The sequence below is a fragment of the Bos indicus genome, chromosome 16 (genome assembly GCF_029378745.1).
Source record: "Bos indicus isolate NIAB-ARS_2022 breed Sahiwal x Tharparkar chromosome 16, NIAB-ARS_B.indTharparkar_mat_pri_1.0, whole genome shotgun sequence".
Taxonomy (NCBI): domain Eukaryota; kingdom Metazoa; phylum Chordata; class Mammalia; order Artiodactyla; family Bovidae; genus Bos; species Bos indicus.
The window spans coordinates 32781378-32798544 of NC_091775.1; the positions used below are offsets into that span (position 1 = coordinate 32781378).

Here is a 17167-nt window from a genome sequence, read left to right on the forward strand (position 1 = left end):
TTAGGCTACCCACTCCAGTATTCTTGGGCTTCCCTTGTGGCTCAGCTGGTAAAGAATCCGCCTGCAAAGCGGGACACCTGGATTCGATCCCTGGGTTGGGAAGATCCCCTGGAGAAGGGAACAGCTACCCACTCCAGTATTCTCGCCTGGAGAATTCCATGGACTGTATAGTTCATGGGGTCACAAAATGTTCATATTTAAAGAAATAAAGAAAGGCTGGCAAGGGAGATATAGAAGAACAAGCTACTGGGGCTTCAATATTTTCTAAAGCAGGGGATTTCCAGGTGCCTCAGTGATAAAGAATCCACCTGCCAATGCAGAAGATGTAGGTTCAATCCCTGAAAGGGGAAGGTCCCCTGGGGGAGGAAATGACAACCTATTCCAGTATTCTTGCCTGGAAAATCCCATGGACAGAGGAGCCTGGCGGGCTATAGTCCATGAGGTCGCAAAAGAGTCAGACACAGCTGAGCACACACACAGATGCATTTTCTGAAGCTGCATTTCTGAAACTATCTGGTGAAAGAATCTTTTTTTTTCTTTTTATTCCTAATTACATTCAAGCCCTAGTTTTTTATTCTTAGATTCAACAGGCATAAAACTCCTGTCAACTTGCTACAGAAGTTGCTAAATTGTTCCTCTGAATTTCCACACTTACCACAGACCAGTAAGTATGTGCCGTTGAGAGTCCACACGAAGGGCAGCCCTGGTCAAAAGTATTATTCAGAACTGGAATTCTTACTTTATAGCTGTCAAATCTGAAATGCAACAAGGTCCACTCAGAACTCTACCCACAGCTCCAGAAAGTAAACACTTTAAAAGAAAGGTTTGTATCACGGAAAAAAAAAAAGTGGACATCTGCAGCCCTCAACAAATTGAGGTTTTGTCGCTGTTGCGCTTATCTTCTCAAACTGATTGCAGGGCCAACTTACTTCTAGGGTTTTATCAGCAATGATCATCAGTTCATGATTATGGTGGGAAAACCTTGCAGTAAAGTATTTCCTGGGCCTACTCATTAGCACAGAGAACAGCATCAAGGCTCACAGGTGAGAAGGCACGCGATGGCTCCCTTCCTGCCACTTCCAGCTGAGCAGCTTTGGGCCGGAGACTTGACTCAGGACGCCTCTTTCTCCGCTCATCAAACAGAGGAAGTGGCAGGATCTACGTCACAAAGTTACTCTGAGGATTAAGGGAGATTTTGCCCATGAAGAGCTCAGTACAGTGAGTGATACATACTGAGCGCTCAGTAAACGTCAGCCAGGGATGGCCACACACTTGGCAAATGGCGCCACTCCTAGGTGAAAGAACATGACGCCAGCACTGTCCCTGAAGGCCGGTCCTCCTGTGCTCATGAGGAGCTGCGCGGAGTCCAGAGCCCTGCAGACTCAGGGAGGTGTGTCCATCACACGCTCAAGACGAACAAGTTGAAAAGTGGTGAGCACAGCTGCGAGGAGCTGGCTCTGCCCCCAGTCTCGATGTGGAGAGATGCTCCCGTTCTTCCACATAAAGTTCCACATAAACACTAACCTGTTTCCAGTTTTGGCACCAGTGGCAGATCCAGATTTTACCCTCACTGAAAGCCACCTCTACCATCACCTCACACAGCTTCACTCCAGCAGAAACAAAAAGCTCATCTGATTGCGAGCTCAGTTTACTGTTTGACAGCATAAGCCCGGCTGGTTTTGACTTCTCACAGGGGCCTTTGGGGACCTAACGATGTGAGGCACCTCCCTGGTTCTCTCTTGACAGTGTGGACCTCGGGCACATCACTCAGCCCTCTGCTTCTGGTCCCCATCAGTGACAGCGTGGCTATCAGTATGCTGCCTCCCTTCCTGGAGATATGAGGCCCAACGATTCCTGACGAGCACAGCAGAGCAAACAGGGTAATGGGTGTGGGGGAACATATATATATATTCATTCTTGAAACATATATTTAAAGTATATAAATATATATGTCTATTTAAAGAATTATCTTTTTTCACATGGTACTTCCCCTTCACTATATACTGCGAACCCTTTAAACCCACGCCATGTACTTTTTTAAAAAGAAATATTTAGTCTCTTCAGTTGATGATATTTTTATGCTAAATTCCCTCTTCAATATAAGATGATTTCTATATAGCTGATTCACTTTGCTGTATACCTGAAATTAACACAACATGCTGAATCAACTATACTCCAGTAAAAATTAGTTTAAAAGATTTATTTTGCTAATTTATGTAATAAACCAATTATATTTCCTATATCTATATGTAAGTATTTCTTATATGAACGTTGATCACCCAGCTATGGCATGCAAGGTTACATCTCCATTATTGGTCCTGATCCCTTTTTATTATACATATATATATACACATACATATACATATAAAATTGCTTTACAATGTCATATTAGTTTCTGCCATACAACGAAGTGAATCCAGCTCTAAGTATATATATAGCCCCTCCCTCCTGAGCCTCCTCCCTGCCTCACCGCATCCCACCCTCTAGGTTATCATAGAGCACTGAGCTGCGCTCTCTGTGCTATATAGCAGCTTCCCACTAGCTAGCTATTTTACATGTGGCAGTAAAAACATGCCATGTACTTTTAATGCCTTAAACCATTAAGCTTCAAGTGCTATCAAAATTCATCACAAAGAAAGCAATAACAAGGATTTAGGCAGCCCTCTGAATTCTTTCCAGCTCTTTGAAAGCTCATATCAGAAGTCCCTGCCATTCTGAAACCAAGAGTTCTTGTTTATCACTAACATCAGCTGCAGGGTGAGCCCCAGCCGACATCATTGGCCCATTCATTTGGGTCCGTCTTGATGTTTCCATTCTACTCCTTGGTGTACAAGCAAAAGTCTCAGGAAGGCCATCTTTGCCAGGCATTCACCATTCTTCCAATCCTCCTCTGATCCACATGAAAGCTGGCCTCCACACACCTTCTGTACAGCACTCTGGCCTTCCAGGTCCATCACATCTTGACATCCTCTCCCTGACTCTGACAACACTGTTGGTTTCCTCCCAACAGCAAACACTGTTCTCCCTAAACAGTATTCATCAGGGCCCATAGCTTCTTATTTCTTCCTACGTCAAAGCCTTTTTCTGTTTGTGTGTGTGTGTGTGTGTGTGTGTGTGTGTGAGTTAGTCAATCTATAAAAATTTCTGGATGGATTCTGAACTGAAGGCATTTCAGTGTTTCAGGAGATCAGCTCCCATCTGGGCACTGAATGTTCTTGCCAGAAACAAGGTTGGGTAGTCACCCAATGCAAGCTTGGTCTCCCTCAGCAACGGGGACCTTGCTCTCTCCTGCAGCAGTGTGAATTGTGAGCTAGTTCTTGTTCATCCTGAGCTGAGAGAGCCCTCCCTTTTATCTTTAGGTTTTATTCGGCCTCTGCCCACATAATAGGGTGTTTTATACAATCATCCAAATCCCTTTTATGTGATGGCCCGTGAGATAGCCGAGGGCTCCCATCTCCAGAATAAACCTGCCAGGACATGGCTTCCTCGTTCCTCACCATTTGGTCACCCTCCTCCGGACATGTTCTAAAAGCCTACCTAGGACCTGGGGTCTTCTGTGCTTGTGGCATTTCCTCATATTCTGTTCCATCTCTTTCTTCTTTCCTTGAATGGCATGGATATGACCTCCCAGTAAGCTTGTACAGTGGTCCCAGACAACACAGAAATTCACGTACAGAAAGAGCTAACATGATGGACTCTGTTGTCAGGCGGCCACTACATACATGTTTCCTGTTGTGTCCTGTACATTCAAGTTGGCCCAATTGTTCCTAGGACAATACACATAGCACCAGGGAACAATTGGGACCTCAAAACTAGTCTTCCAACAAGCCCCGTGTGCTGGCTTTATCGTGTCTTAATCCAAGATGTCAGTCTCTGTTCCTCCTCTAACCCACTCCCTTCCTAATCAGAGTCCCTTCATCAGATTTGTGCTTTGGATGTTACCATTCCTAAGGATAACAAGAAAAGCCGAACAATGTTCCTTCTTATTGACACTCCAGTGACATCCATGAAAGTGAAAGTCGCTCAGTCACTTCCAACTCTTTGCAACCCCATGGAACTCTCCAGGCCAGAATACAGGAGTGGGTAGCCGTTCACTTCTCCAGGGGATCTTCCCAACCCAGGGATCGAACCCAGGTGTCCCGCATTGCAGGTGGATTCTTTACCAGCTGAGCCACCAGGGAAGCCCATAGTGAATTATCATTTGTATAGCACATACTTTATAATCTACAATCATCTTACTCTTCAGAGCAACCCTGAGGAATAGGTATTACCCTCATTTTATAGATGAGGACACTGAGGCAGTCCAGGAACTCAAACCCAAGTAGTCTTCTGATTTCATAGTTGATGCTATTTAGTATACACTTTACTGACTCAGGAGCTCACGAATCTTAAGTACAGAAAGTTTTCTACAGGTAAGTGAAAGTGAAAGAAAGTGCTAGTCTCTCAGTCTTGTCCAACTCTTGGCAACCCCATGGACTGTCATCTGCCAGGCTCCTCTGTCCATGGAATTCTCCAGGCAAGAATACTGGAGTAAGTGGCCATTCCCTTTTCCAGGGGATCTTCCTGGGATTGAACCTGGGTCTCCTGCATTGCATGCAGATTCTTTACCAACTAAGCTGTCAGGGAAGAGGAGCTCACGAATCTTAGGTACAGAAAGCTTTCCATGGTTCAGTTCCAAATATCAGAGAATGAGTCACAGAGAAAAAAGCAGAGGAATCTGGTTTCCATTTCTGGCTTTGCTATAAACTACCTCACAGTTTAACTTTGGTCCTCAGTTTCCTCTTTCATAAAATAAGGGATCAAATTAGACAGTCTCTGAAGTGCTTTCCTGCCCAGCTGTCCTTTGTCTCCTGCCCTGTCTCTGCCGTGTTGCTAAAATTAGGCAGAAAACATTGTTGAAATACCTTTCTTTTTTATTTCTCAGCATTCTTTTTTTAAGTTTCTGGAATTAGCTGGATAGTTTGACAACTATGCAGCTAGTCTGTCAATAAGGAAGAAAACTGCCATCTATTTAATAGTTAAATTTTAAGCAGTTCATTTTCTATAATGAGAATACATTTCTGGAAACACCAGCCATGGGGCTGCACCCATAAAAGTCCACATCAAGTGGAGACCATCTTTAGAGCCACGTATTCCCAACACAGGTTCTTAACGCAGGCAAAGTTTGGCAATGTCTGGGGACAGTTTAGGTTGTCACAACAACTCAATGGACATGAGTTTGTGCAAACTCTGGGAGATGGTGAAGGACAGGGAAGCCAGGCATGCTGCAATCCATAGGGTCACAAAGAGTCAGACACGACTGGATGACTGAACAACCACCACAAACGGGGAAGGTACCGCGGGAATCTGGCAAGTAGAGTCCAAGGACGCTGCTGAACATTCTATAAGCACAGGGCAGTCCTCATGACAAAGAATTATCTGGCCCAAGATGTCAAAGAGCTGAGGTTAAGAAACTGTGACTTAAAGAGCCAAGTCAAACAGCCCCAAACTCTTGCTGGTGTTCTAGCTAAACTGGTCCACTTGAGAGGCTAACCAGGTGAGCTCACCTGAAAGAGCTGAGGCTCTGGCACCTCTCTTACCTGGCGAAGAAGGACGCAGCCACCGAGGTGCCCGAGGAGGTCTCGCTGGCCACGCAGGAGCCCTGCGGGGCGGGGACGCCGCTGCAGGCCGAAGGCTTGTCCGCATTGTAGCGATTCAGCACCGCCTCTGTTAGGCCTTCCCGGCCCGGCTCTGTCATCAGCTGGGAGATCTGACAAGGAAAACGGATATTGAGCTCATTACCTGTGGCTCATGGCACTTCCTGACCACCACTGGCAGCCTCTCTGTTTTGGGGTCGAAGCCAGAGTGCAAGGGAGATGGGGATGGGGGTGGAGGGGGGGACTGGGAGGAACACACTCCCCACATCCACTCATGACACGTGACACTACACACTACATGTAGTGTCCAGGGCTTCTCCGAGGCCACTTCCCTGCATTTTAGCAGTATACCGCATTTTCATTAAATGTAATGGAATAAAATGATCCTCTGACATTGTAAGTTTCAATTACGTCTGTGTCTCCCTTCCATTTGGAGGTGAAAGCAGGGGCCATTAATCAACACTATTTGCAGCCCAAGACCAGACCAATAAAGACCAACTAGTGCTGGTTTCTTACCAGGAATGGCCCTCAGTGCTCTCAAACAGACAAGTGGGACAAAGATATCATTTTTATTAAGGCAGAAGTGAACCTGCTAATGAAGAACCTAAGAAATTAAACAAAACACTATTTGTTACTGTTGTTGCTGTAGGCAGTCAGCAAAGAGATGACTTGGAGGAGCTCATAAAAATAGATACAGTCCAGCATGAATTACTAATTTTTTTTTTTTCTTGGGTGGTTTAGACCATTTCAACAGACTTAATTTTCCTACCGGTTCATTAAGATAAATGGTTTCCATTTTATTGGCAATAACTGACTTCATGATGCAAATTCTAGTGGATAGGGATGGGTCCATTTTGCCTAAATGCACATAATAGACCATGAAGAACCATACTTCTGGGCAAAGTTAGATACCTGTATAGAAATATACAGGTCGTCCCACTGGGACGACCCAGAGGGATGGTATGGGGAGGGAGGAGGGAGGGAGGAGGGTTCAGGATGGGGAACAAATGAGAAATAAAGGAATAAAAAAAAAAAAAAAGTAAAAAAAAAAAAAAAAGTAAATGACTGATTAAAAAAAGTAAAAAAAAAAAAAAGAAAAGAAATATACTTTTGGAAAGTGCTAATCCCATGACAAATGCAACAATTATGCTGGCAAGTCTAAGTGTGCCGTTTCGAAAGCCTGGTACTTTAAAACTTCGGTCTACTTACAAAAAGGAAAAACTGTTGGGTTTTTTTTTTTTTCTTTTTTTTAAGGAAACTTTTTAGTTTTGTTAAAAAAAAAAAAATCTGGTCTCCAGGCAGTTCAAACCTCTTAAATGTTGAGTGGAAAATGTTTCTAATTGCCTAGAAAATACAAGAGCAATAAAGCAAAGATCAGGAACAGTTTCTACTTTGTAACTGAGCAGGCCAGAAGGCCAGTGAAAGAGTCCATTTGTTAACCTTTGAACATAAAACATTTGTGCTTTTCATTATTAGAAGAATAGCCATTACTCTTGAGCCCCATAGACTTGAAACTTTGCTCTGCTTCAATTCATGCCCTGACTTGGAAAGCCTTGGCATTATTCAGTTGTAACTCTGCCAACACACACTTTCTTATTCTCATTCATTAAACGTATGGTAAGGAAACTCAGCCTACATCAGCAAAAGCAGAGAGCAGGCAGGAAAGACAGCCAACGGCCTGGAGGACATCCCCTGCAGACACAGAGACTGCTGCCCTGGGGCTTCCTCTGCTGCCCATGGGGTGTGGGCTCCCCTCAGCCAATTGCCACTCTACCAGAGGAATGAGGCAGGCTGGAGCGGGGGCAGCTGAAACAATCAGGGACCTGGCCACCGCCGTGCACTCTGTTGTCAGCACAAAATGGGTGTTGATGAAGCACTGGTGGTACATGATGCCATCCTGGACAATGTCCCCCCATAAAACTGCAAAATTTGTAGCACCATTTTCTTTTCATCAAGCAGCTACAATCCAAGGGACACATACACTGCTTTTAATACACAAAGACAACTGAAAAAAAATCAGTAAACCAGTTGCGTGAGTTGTGTAATTTGTTACCACTTATAAAATGCATTCACTGGCTGTAGCTACCGTCTGATCTTCTGCTTGTGTTGTTTCCTTTTCATTAGTGTCACTATAATCTGAAGTTTGGAGGGAAGGGAATGGCATTCTTCTGCCTCTCTATGTATGAACAGTCCTTGCACATGCCCTGTGAACCCACATAGAAGACAGTAGGATGTGTGGCAAATAACATGACGGCCTAACTCAGAGGCACAGGCTTCCGGGCAGTTCCAGGTTCCTGAGTCTGGCCCACGAGGAATGCAAGGATCCTGTGGGCACACAGTTTTTCACCGTGTCACCCAGCAAATGAATTTCCATGCACTGGCCTCCTTAAAAGAGAGCTATTGGCTACCTTGTGCCAAGCAAGAAACTCTAACTCTTAAAGAACTGGAGATTAGTGGACATCAGATCAGATCAGATCAGTGGCTCAGTCGTGTCTGACTCTTTGCAACCCCATGAATCGCAGCACGCCAGGCCTCCCTGTACATCACCAACTCCCGGAGTTCACCCAGGCTCACGTCCATCCAGTCAGTGATGCCATCCAGCCATCTCATCCTCTGTCGTCCCCTTCTCCTCTTGCCCCCAATCCCTCCCAGCATCAGAGTCTTTTCCAATGAGTCAACTCTTCACATGAGGTGGCCAAAGTACTGGAGTTTCAGCTCTAGCATCATTCCTTCCAAAGAAACCCCAGGGCTGATCTCCTTCAGGATGGACTGGTTGGATCTCCTTGCAGTCCAAGGGACTCTAGAGAGTCTTCTCCAACACGAGAGTTCAAAAGCATCAATTCTTTGGCGCTCAGCCTTCTTCACAGTCCAACTCTCAAATCCATACATGACCACAGGAAAAACCATAGCCTTGACTAGACGAATCTTTGTTGGCAAAGTAATGTCTCTGCTTTTGAATATGCTACCTAGGTTGGTCATAACTTTCCTTCCAAGGAGTAAGCGTCTTTTAATTTCATGGCTGCAGTCACCATCTGCAGTGATTTTGGAGCCCAGAAAAATAAAGTCTGACACTGTTTCCACTGTTTCCCCATCTATTTCCCATGAAGTGATGGGACCAGATGCCATGATCTTCATTTTCTGAATGTTGAGCTTTAAGCCAACTTTTTCATTCTCCTCTTTCACTTTCATCAAGAGGCTTTTGAGTTCCTCTTCACTTTCTGCCATAAGGGTGGTGTCATCTGCATATCTGAGGTTATTGATATTTCTCCCAGCAGTCTTGATTCCAGCTTGTGCTTCTTCCAGCCCAGCATTTCTCATGATGTACTCTGCATATCAGTTAAATAAGCAGGGTGACAATATACAGTCTTGATGTACTCCTTTTCCTGTTTGGAATCAGTCTGTTGTTCCATGGCCAGTTCTAACTGTCGCTTCCTGACCTGAATACAGGTTTCTCAAGAGGCAGGTCAGGTGGTGTGGTATTCCCATCTCTTTCCGAATTTTCCACAGTTTATTGTGATCCACACAGTCAAAGGCTTTGGCATAGTCAATAAAGCAGAAATAGATGTTTTTCTGGAACTCTCTTGCTTTTTCCATGATCCAGCAGATGTTGGCAATTTGATCTCTGGTTCCTCTGCCTTTTCTAAAACCAGCTTTAATATCTGGAAGTTCACGGTTCACGTATTGCTGAAGCCTGGCTTGGAGAATTTTGAGCATTACTTTACTAGCGTATGAGATGAGTGCAATTGTGTGGTAGTTTGAGCATTCTTTGGCATTGCCTTTCTTTGGGATTGGAATGAAAACTGACGTTTTCCAGTCCTGTGGACATGGGACACTCAATTCTTAGGCCTCTGAATACAATGACTCAATAATCGGTTGCTTTTATTTTATTTTTATTTATTTATTTGCCTGCATCGGGTCTTAGTTGTGGCACACGGGGTCTTCAATCTTCGTTGCGGCAATCAGGATCTTTTGTTGGTGGCGTGCAAACTCTTACATGCATCATGTAAACTCCAAGCTGCAGCATGCGCAGTCTAGTTCCCTGGCTGGGGATGAAATCTGGGCCCCCTGCATCGGGAGCACAGACTCATAGCCACTGCACCACCAGGGAAGTCCCCTCAGTTGCTTGTAGAAATTAGAGAATGTTTTAGAGCTAGAATGATATCAAGGTCATCCTGTTTTTCTTAATTAAGGAAACTGAGGAGCAGAGAAATGATTTCCCCAAACAAATGCTGGCTGAGACCAGGATTCTGACTCCAAGGCCAGCACTAGCCCTCCTCTTTTCCTTGACTCCCTCTTCTCCCTCCTCCCTTCTTTCTCCTAATCAAAAGAAAAATTTTACACATAGAGAAAAAAAGTCAAATAATGGTCAAACATATGACAGGGATTATAAAAAACACAATTTAACATTTTATACTTTAGAAAATATATTTTAAAAGAAATCAAATCATATAGAGAATTGAATTGCCCATGTCCCTGGTTCATTGCCCCTCCTCCCGGTTCCCCCTTTCCAGACACGGTCAGTGTTGTGATTTTGGTGGGGGCCAATACTTTGGCCACCCCATGCAAAGAACTGACTCATTGGAAAAGACCCTGATGCTGGGAAAAACTGAAGGCAGGAGGAGAAGATGAAGGCAGGACAACCATGGACGAGATAGTTGGATGGCATCACTGACTCTATGGACATGAGTTTGAGCAAGCTCTGGGAGTTGGTGATGGATAGGGAAGCCTGGTGTGCTGCAGTCCATGGGGTCACAAAGAATCAGACACGACTGAGCAACTGAACTGAACTGAGTCCATGCTCTTCTTCACCATGTGCCTTCCTTCACACCCCCCAAGAGCCTGGCTGAGCTCGCCCTGTGGCTCCATTGGAGCATTCTCTACGTTTTGCTCTGCTTGTTGCAAAATGGGAAGGGGCACCCTCCCAAATGTCAACTACTCTATGATCTCCCCACCTAAAAGTTCATGGTTTGTACATGAACTGGGTGTTTGTAATTAATACCCAGTGTCTTCTTTAGGGATTACAAACTTTCAGAAATAATATACACACAGCTACAGCAATGCTAACTGACCTCCCACTCAATCTCTGCACTCCAGGATTCCAGCCTCCCTCAAGTTTCTCAAACAGACTCCTCTTGCAACAGGGTCTTTGCATGTGCCTTCACTCTCCATCTGGAATTCTTCTACTTTTCCTTCAGATCTAAGCTCAAGCATCACTTCTCAGAGAAGCCTTCTTCCAATCTCCCTCCAGCCTCTGTGGAGCTTTTACAGAACCGCAGTCCTTCCTTCAGTATCTTTACCTTGATTTCTAGTATGCATTTAAGAGTAGGTCACTGGGGCTTCCCTGATAGCTCAGTGGTAAAGAATCCTCCTGCCAGTGCAGCAAACATAGGTTGGATCCCTGGATTGGGAAGGTCCCCCAGAGAAGGAAATGGCAACCCACTCCCGTATTCCTCAGAATACTGGACAGGGGAGCCTGGTGGTCTATAGTCCGTGGGGCTGCAAAGAGTCAGACACAACTTAGCCACTAAACAACAAACAACATCGTCTCTCACTACACAAAAGCCCCGGGATAGTGGATCAAGGGTTCCCAGAGATCAACACAATGCTGGGGGGTCCCAAACATATTTTTGGAATAAATCTGAGCTATTATTATTTTCTACTTCTCATATTTATCTAATTAAGTATTTTTCCTTAAGTCCTTTAAATAAGAAGTCTTAGTTCTTTTTAAAATGTCACTGTATTTCTATTTCATTTGCCTATTGGGATATACTAGTATTTTCTTTCTCCATATCACCACGGAAGTGTAGCGTCCTGGCTCCACTCTGTGCTAGTTTAGGGATGGAGAGCTGCCTCTTTTTCAGACCTGTAATTCATTTGTTCATTTCTTCACATGAACAACCACACACTGGGTACTTAGTCCCTGCCAGGTCCTGTGGCAGGTATACATGCCAACATTTCTTACAGTCTCCTGTATCTTCAATATTTACTTTTTCCTCCCTTGAACGCTGTGTACAACTCACTGGCTCGCCGGCCATCAGTTTCATATACAAAGATAATCCAAAATAGCTGGCCTAAAGCACAACTCCTATCTGGTATCTCTCCTTTAGTCAAATCTTTTTTATTCTGAAAAATGGCCCAGCTAGGTTAGCTGTCAACAGAGGCAATGATAGCTGGTTTGACTGAACAAATAAAATCATATTCTAGACTACTCTGAAAGAGAGGGAGCCCCCTTGTCAGATAAGCAATGCTTTTTCATATACACACTGGAGCATAGGCTTTAAAATTTTGGGTTTTGATGGAGTTCTTCTTACCATGGTACTGTCATGCTTGCTATAAAAATTTCCCTTTTCTTCAATCCCTCAAACTACATATAAGTTGTAACTGAACTGTTCCTCTATAAAAGAAACAGGTAATCGGCTGAAATTTGGCTATAAAACAAGTATTCCCATCCAAATTCTTCCTATGGCTCTCTGAAATTGTGATAGCTTGTAACTCTACTGGTCATACATTAAGCAGAGAAGGCTAAAGCTCCATATCTATGATGGTTACAGCGTCACTAACAGAAAAAAAGGTGGCCCTAATACCTGTCGACCTCTTTGGTGATAATGAACCTCTTCTTCCTCTTACAAACCTCATTTGAAACTATCAAATTTAGGTTACGCAGACAAATTGGCTATTATTCCCATTTCACAGATGAGAAAAGAGAGGTTCAGGGGAGTCAGTAATTTGTCAAGGGCTGTTCAGCCATTAAGTAGGGAAGTTCAGATGGAAATGCAGATTTCTGACTATATTCTTTATTCTTTTTTAAAATTATTGTAAGATCTCATCTCAGTGACTGAAGTTTACTGAATACCCTGGGAATTAGACTTGGCAGATTCCATGGAATAAACTTTACTTAGTCACTGACCTCCGGAGAAGGAAATGGCAACCCACTCCAGTATTCTTGCCTGGGAAATCCCATAGACAGAGGAGCTTGGTGGGCTACAGTCCAGGGGGTCGCGAGAGTTGGACATGACTTAGCGACTAAACTACCATAGTCACTGACCTCAAGAGATTTGAAAGAAAGCTAGACCAAAAAACTTGCAGTCAGCCAAAGAAAGACAATGTTTCCTCTCCCTCTCCAGAATAAGGGAGGAAGGGATGTAGGAATGTTGTCTGTAATTTGGCCACGGGAAGCTTCTGAAATGTGTTTCTAGCCAAATCTTTAGGTCAGAGAGGTCCTCAGGGAACCGGAAGGAAGGAAGGTGTCTGCGTTCACCTGCTGGCCTTCCTGGGTGAGCAGGTGCTGAACTTGGGTCACTCCCAACCTCCTTCTGAAGGGAAGAGGCCCCGGGTGGGCTCACCGGCTGCAACCCCAGTCAGACAACACAAGTGACTGAGAGAGACCTCACTGTGAACTCCCTCCACCCCACCGCTTCCTGAGCCAGAGCTGGGTCTCAGGAGCCACGCGAGGCAGACCCTACAGCCCCTGAGGGATTCAGATTTCCTTCCTTGATCATCCTTGTGACAGAACTAACAACCCCCCCCCCCCACCCCACATTCCCGAGCCGACCCTCCTGGGAGGCAGACCACCGATCTAACAGCACTGACTCTTCCTTGGGTTCTGAATTTTATTTCAGGGCAGTGGCCTTTCCCCCCAGCCAGGGGCACCCTGCACTTCAAAAGCAAGTCTCTCTGAGAAGGGCCCGCTCTTTCACTGCCAGCCATAATGAAGGCTCTGTTCTGCACAGATCTGCCCGGAAGACTCTGCTCCTCTAAAGGGCGAGGAGAACCCCAACCCCTTCACCAGTTGTGCAGCAATCCCACCTTTGGTGGGGCCAGGTAGGTGGGCGGCATGCGGGGTGGAGCTGAGGGGTGGACTGTAGCGGTCAGTCCCACAGAGCCCTCACCCCAGGCCTGTGGAAGCTGGATTCCAAGAGGCTGATGGTCAGAAAGCCAGGGTGCTTCCTCAGGGGAGAGCAGCCAGTGAGGAGGAGCCAAGACTGGACCCCAATTTGTATGATTCTGAGACACTGTCATCCTGTTTTCCACACTTTGTCCAAATACCACCCTGGCTTTAACTGTCCCCTCACAGTGGCTCTACTGGCCCCCTCCCCACAGTCCACTGTGTGAGGAAATGCCCAGACAGCAAGAGTGGCCAGAAACAATCTGCAATCAAATGCCTTCTTTTCAGAGGACTACGGTTTACCTCCGCTTTTCAGACTGTCCTGAATTAATTTCTTCTCTCACGACACTGTGAAAGCTACCAGACTCTTCCCGGGAAAATTCAGATCCCCAAACCGTATTCTCTCCATGTTAACATGTCTAAAAAATGTAAAGTTCTAGGGGAAAGGATTCGTTATCTTGATTATGTGGGTATGTTAGAGCCTAGAAGCAGCAACTGAAAACTTGCCAGGGGGTTCTAGTCACTAACTTTAGGGGGACTAGATTTTTACCACAGGATTTTGTTTGGTTTAGTTCTGATTAAAACCTGCAGTTAGCTCCCCATCTCAGTTACACTGGATGGTTTCACTAACACAACAGTACCTGACTTTCAAAACACCATATCACATCCCTCGAGTGGTGGTCAATTAAACAGGAGATGGGCAGTAAAGGAAGCAGGCACCCGGAGGAGGAGGCCTGTGTATTTGTACACGTGCGTCCTTGTCCACATGGGGTCTTTGGTGTGCGTGGGAGTCCCCACTAACATTCCTGTACACAGGGAAGTGCTCACAGACCTCACAGATAAAGCTCCTCCCTTACATTTTCATCTTAGGCAAGAGTCATGTCTTACAATCACACTTACATTTTTGCACTGACACCTCAGGACGAGCAGCCATATACTGGTCAACAAAGAAGTCTCAAATCTTACATTCGGTTATGATCGTGACCACAGAAATCAAGACAAAAGATGTTTGGCTATTATCAACCAAGGCGGCTTTCACATTGCAAATCACAATCTATAAGCCATTGACCTTTAACTTCCCCACCGACAGGAAGGCATCTGAGAGCTTCCAGAGTGTGACAGGTTGGGGGTTCATCTTAAATGGCATTATTGACCCAGAAAGCCATCTCCCTTTGACTCTGCTGAGGCAGCAGAAAACACCACAGTATCCATTTCCTGTGTAGAGACGTTTATGGACAGCAAACGCATCCCACTCAGTCATTGTATTTAATGACATTATGACCCTAAATCCCAGAATATAACGTGTAAAGCATTTTCTCTTAGGCGATTAATATTGGGGTAGCTCCTTTATTGTTATTTATTACTTACACTGTTACTTAATATTTTTTATGATTTTGAAAACAGTTGTTTTAGGCACAAAGTCGTGTCTGACTCTTTCTCGACCCCATGGACTGTAGCCCACCAGGTTCCTCTGTCCATGGGATTTCCTAGGCAAAAATATTAGAGTGGGTTGCCATTTCCTTCTCCATGGGAATCTTTCTGATGCAGAGATCGAACTTGCATCTCCTGCATGGGAGGCGTATTTTTTACCACCGAGCCACCTGCAAAAACAGTGATGCTCAATAAATATTTTGATGTATGTACAAACCAATTCAGTTATCCTGAAAGAGACTGGACACAGCTAACGCCAGCCCTTGGCATTGCCTATGCTGTCAGCCGCTGCACTCTTAGGGATTGAGGCCAGCAGAATACACTTTCAAAAAGCCTATGTAAAATATAGATGAGATAAACAAATCTGCGAAGGTCAAGGTCAAAAAATGGACCTCCAAACCAAAAGGAAACAGTTACAGCTGATCACATAGACCTTGCATTTCAGTCATAGGGTAATAGGAAGCTGTGATAATAGGGTAATAGAGAACAGTGTCCTCCTCCAGTAATCACATTGCAGGGAGATAGACTGCATTAACTTAGTTTTTGCTCATATCAGAGAGTGGAGGGAGAGAGAATTTTTCTCCCCTTTCTGTATATGAGTCTTTGCTTTCACTGGAGGAATGTGTCAGTCCCCACTGAGTCACTTCTGCGGCTGGCTGTAACAGCCTCTGGCAGAGGCCCCCTCCCCCGAAATCCCTCCCCTCCAGAGCAGGCTCCCCTTGGGGAAGCCGCTGCACTTGGTGAGGCAAGGACAGTAGCACAGACGATTCTTGCCAACAGCCATGGATGTGTGTCTCTTACTTTGGAACCACTCCTTCTGGGGACCAAAATGCTTCCTTCTGTGAGTTATGTTCATTTGATCCTGGCAGGCAGAAAAACAAGAGGAATTACCAACCCACTAGGGAAGCCCTGGGATGTCTCCAAAGCCTGAATGATCTCTTCTTTGCAGTGTCTGTGCAGGTTAGCGTGGCCTGGGCTGGCTGCCCTCGGCCCTAAGCTGTTCCACTGCGCTCTTTCCTTGTCGTGCTTTCTGCCCCTGAGTGATTGGGCAAACTTGATCCCATTTCAACCCTAATCTCCCTCTGCCCGCTTGTTCTCCCCCTGGAAAGCAGACCTGCCCGGAGCTGAAGGGATGCACGCTGCAAAGGCACTCCGGTCCCGTGCGCAGTGGAGAGCATCCTTCCTGAGCAGGATTTGTAAAGAGGGCAGAGCTGGTGTCACAGCACAAGTTCTTGCTAAGAAGCACTGCAGACACTGCAGCAAGTGAACTACTGTTGGCTCTTTTTGCCTGAAGAAAATCTACTGAAAACTATGGTAGTAAAATGGGTTTCCCACTAATCTCGTCTAAAGATGTTTTAACAACAACAAAAGGACATTGTATGATGCCAATTGTATCAGACACCTGGAGTAGTTAAGTTTATAAAGACAGAAGGTAGGACAGTGGTTGCCAGAGGCCTGGGGAGGAGGACAGGGGGAGCTGGAGGAGGAAAGAGTTTCAGTCTGGGAAGATGGGCAAGGTCTAGAGATGGATGGTAGCAATGACCGCACAACACATGAACACACTCAATGCCACAGAACTAACGGTAAGTTACAAATTGTTAAAATGGCAAATTTTATCGTGTATATTTTACCACAATTTAAAAAAAAACTTAGACCACCAGGAGACTGCTGACTAAAGGGACAGCCCGAGAATCCACTCACTGAAAGGACTAAGAAAAAAAGCCCGTGGACAGAAACCAAAGCTGGAAGGACAGTGCTCCCCTAAATTCACAACACGGCCCCACAACCACGGTAACATCTCCAGGGTTCAACTCGATCATTTGGTTGTACCTGAAAGTTCAGCGCTCTTAAAGCAATGCCTGGCACGTAGTAGGTGCTCTAAATATTTCCCGAATGTTCTAGAATCACTTAGAGAAGTAGTTTAAGAGGAGACTGTCCTGTAGTATTAGAGACTGTGCTGGAACACAGGTCTCTCCTGGAACACAGCAGAGGGGCTGAGATTTTCTCCGTGTGAGACTCACCTAAGGGACAAAAGATTCTCTATCCAGAAACACCAAAGGGGGAAGTTTAGGTTATGTCTATTTTACCATAATAATAAAAACGAACAAAACAAAAACACCACAGCATCAAAGAGTTAATCCCCTTCAGTTTGCCTGCTTTGTCATTTTAGAGGACTCTGAGGGTCTAGGCCAAATCAGAGAAGGAGGCCAAGTCC

The 17167-nt window shown here is 45.2% G+C and overlaps 1 protein-coding gene across 1 annotated transcript in view; it reads right to left on the reverse strand.

The window, feature by feature from the left end:
* KIF26B (kinesin family member 26B) overlaps positions 1-17167 on the reverse strand; it is a 517976-nt gene that overhangs the window by 264309 nt on the left and 236500 nt on the right. The window contains exon 4 of the mRNA XM_070768089.1: positions 5580-5749. Within this exon, the coding sequence (XP_070624190.1) occupies positions 5580-5749 (170 nt within the window). The remainder of the gene's footprint in view (positions 1-5579; positions 5750-17167) is intronic.